We start from the raw sequence: 2866 nt of genomic DNA on the forward strand, positions 1-2866 counted from the left end.
GTTTCATTTAAACAAAGCTTTTGAAATGTTATTTTGGTAGTATTTTAATTTGACAAAATTTATACACCATAAGACTAACTCATTTTTATATCAGATTTTGTAAATTATGTAATTATGTAATTATCGTGTGATTTACAATGAATCCGTACTATGTTTAAGGAGGTGCAGATATTAAAGGCCTTAGTTCTGGGAGAGGAGGAAAGAGGCCAAAGCCAGTATCAGGTCATGTGCTTCGTCAACCACATTGACAAAATGGAGTTTATATCACCTGACGCCATGGCCAAACTAAGACAGGTATAGTGTGAAATGTAGTAAATAAAAATTTTATTTATAATTCAAGCCTATGTATATGTATATTGAACCAATGACAAAAATATTTATGGAGTATATACACCTATAGAATTTTTAACAATGGTGTATTACTATAGAAAAGTTAGCAAGGTTATTTTGGAACTGTCTGGTATGCAAAATCAGTAGTCTGCTAAAAATAATAATGAATTGTACAAGCGGATGATAAAAATAGAGTCTTGCGATGTTGATGTTGAAGTTGTCGAATTGATGGATTATGTAACTGTAAAAATTCTGCAATGCTGGGATTTATTTTTCAGATATAATTATAATATGCAATAAATAGGGCTTAATTTTACATATCACCTGATACATTGATCATAAAAGAAATACATATCAAGCTGGTATGTAGTCCTATCAAGTGTTAAACCTAAACATTTATTCATAAAAGTATATTAATCTTTTAGTAAGCGTTTTGTCAACGTCTCGAATAGTTTGAATATAAAATTTCCTTCAATAAAGCATTGTCATAGTGATGTTCTTTCTCCAGTTGTTATTTTGTCATATGTCTCTCCGCAGAAAAACCCTGGCACAGTGCGGACGCCAGAGGAGGACCGGGGCCGGGAGAACATGACTATGGAGCTGTTTGTAGACGTGGCACGTGCCGGAGTCATCTCTAGACACGTGCCGGTGTTGTGTGCCGAGGCCAGCGATGCTACATACACCCGACGTGCCGACATAGACATGTGGAGTCAGCTACCAGGTGAGACCAACAATTCAATTGGTCAACGTATAAAAGTAAAAACCGGTTAAAATTGAATTTGTTTAACAAGTTATTACTTTGACCGCACTTGAAAAAGATTTCAACAGTTTTGTAAGTGCTTTCAAGCCACATCCTCGTGGTATTTGCTAGCCATTGAAGTATAATAGCTTCTTTTTCAGTGATATACACTGAAAAAATTTTAAAGTAACATTTAATCATAAAGCTAACGAACAATAACATTTACTTTTTAGACCAGACTTTTAGACAGCATAAATATGTGTATTTTTTGTTGGTAGGGTTCTTATTTAAACTTTTTTCTGTCACACATACTTTTAGCAAATGTCTTATATAGGGGATAAGCTATTAAGCTAGATCTCTTAGTAAGACCTACCCCGGGGCTGATTTACTTGTTTTGTTTTGAGGTACCCATAGCCTAAAAACACTATCAGTTATAAATTAAACAAGTTATTACTAGTCATTCTATATACATATAATTACATCTGTTAGCTCGATAACTCGAGTAAAGATAATTCAATTTTTATTAAATTTGGTTCAAACGTTTTATGGAATATGGGGTAGGTTAGTTTCAAATGGGTTTTGTCACTTTAAGTCAGTATATGAACATATTAATCTCTAAATTGTAAACAAGTATAGGCCTAGTTTTAATTTTTGAAACATATTATTATAAATTTTACCGGAACAATTCCATTTACGTTTACATTAGCTTATGCCCTCTTTTTAGATATTTGGAATAATTTAGTTTTTTTAAGTGTTATATTTTTTAAACAAAATTTGTTTACAACTTTATTCAAATGTTCACCAGGTTCCTCTAAAGCGTCGTTGTTGGCAGCAGTGAGAGAATACAACGGTTTGGTGCCTCCACCGCAGAGATGTCTAGAGACCCATGCGCCGTGGCAAGCCTGTACTTGTCACCTGGAGCTGTGCATTGGCTGGTACCCCTGCGGCCTCAAGTACTGCAGGGGGGCCAACCCGCGTACAGCCAACTACAGGTGTGGCATCCGCACGTGTCGCAAGTGTAGTCTCTACCTCTACTACGTCCGTCAGAAGCAACTCTGTCTGTGGGATGAATGACCCTCGTAGTAAATGAACACTTCACCGGTGACTGGTAGTAAATGAACACTTCACCGGTGACTGGTAGTAAATGAACACTTCACCGGTGACTGGTAGTAAATGAACACTTCACTGGTGACTGGACGGTTTTGTACTAGTTTCTGTAGACTTTACCTGTAACTGTGAGGTGAGAAAGAATTTATATTTTTTAGTTTGTAATTTTCTACTGATAATCTCTTCCAGGGCCCTGTGAGAGATGTAGTGATTAAGATTTCAACAAGACTTTGAACAAGTTATATTAGCAAACATTGAATACACATCTAAAATTGTTGAAAATCTATGATTTCAATTGTTTGTGCTTTGTTTTGTAAATAGTCTTAATAAAGCACGAAATAGTTTAAATCATAGATTATACAGTTTTTGATTTGTATTCAATGTTAAATGCTATTAGAAAGCATTAAACGCTGTAATTTTTAAAACTTAAGATTTATGGACTGTTCCAATACGAATTTATGAACAATATTATTTTTGAACAAAATGTTATTCAACGATTACCGAAATGGTCTTTCAAGGTAAATTTTATTTTTGGTCCTAATACACTATTGATATTACTTGCAAGTTTGAGTGTTTGTTTTCTTATAAGAAAATGTATAGTTAACAGTTTCTTGCCATATTGTTCAAATATAATTGAAAGTATGTTTTAATTTTTATCATTGTTAGTTGTACATTATTAGTTGTAAACTT

The 2866-nt window shown here is 33.8% G+C and overlaps 2 protein-coding genes across 2 annotated transcripts in view; both read left to right on the forward strand.

Moving 5' to 3' along the window:
* Window positions 1-2419, forward strand: part of LOC128987373 (out at first protein-like) — a 29926-nt gene extending 27507 nt beyond the window's left edge. The window contains exon 6 of the transcript XR_008490233.1: window positions 2310-2419. The gene's annotated coding sequence lies outside the window, so the exon portion shown is untranslated. The remainder of the gene's footprint in view (window positions 1-2309) is intronic.
* Window positions 151-2316, forward strand: LOC128985234 (out at first protein-like). The gene is made up of 3 exons (XM_054404624.1): window positions 151-294; window positions 868-1051; window positions 1875-2316. Exons 1-3 carry the CDS (start codon window positions 151-153, stop codon window positions 2141-2143), a joined length of 597 nt encoding a protein of 198 aa, XP_054260599.1. The 3' UTR covers window positions 2144-2316.
* Window positions 2420-2866: the final 447 nt, after the last annotated feature.

This window comes from Macrosteles quadrilineatus, unplaced genomic scaffold, assembly GCF_028750875.1.
Source record: "Macrosteles quadrilineatus isolate MER2022 unplaced genomic scaffold, UCM_ALF_1.0 Scaffold_2__2_contigs__length_208266976, whole genome shotgun sequence".
NCBI lineage: Eukaryota > Metazoa > Arthropoda > Insecta > Hemiptera > Cicadellidae > Macrosteles > Macrosteles quadrilineatus.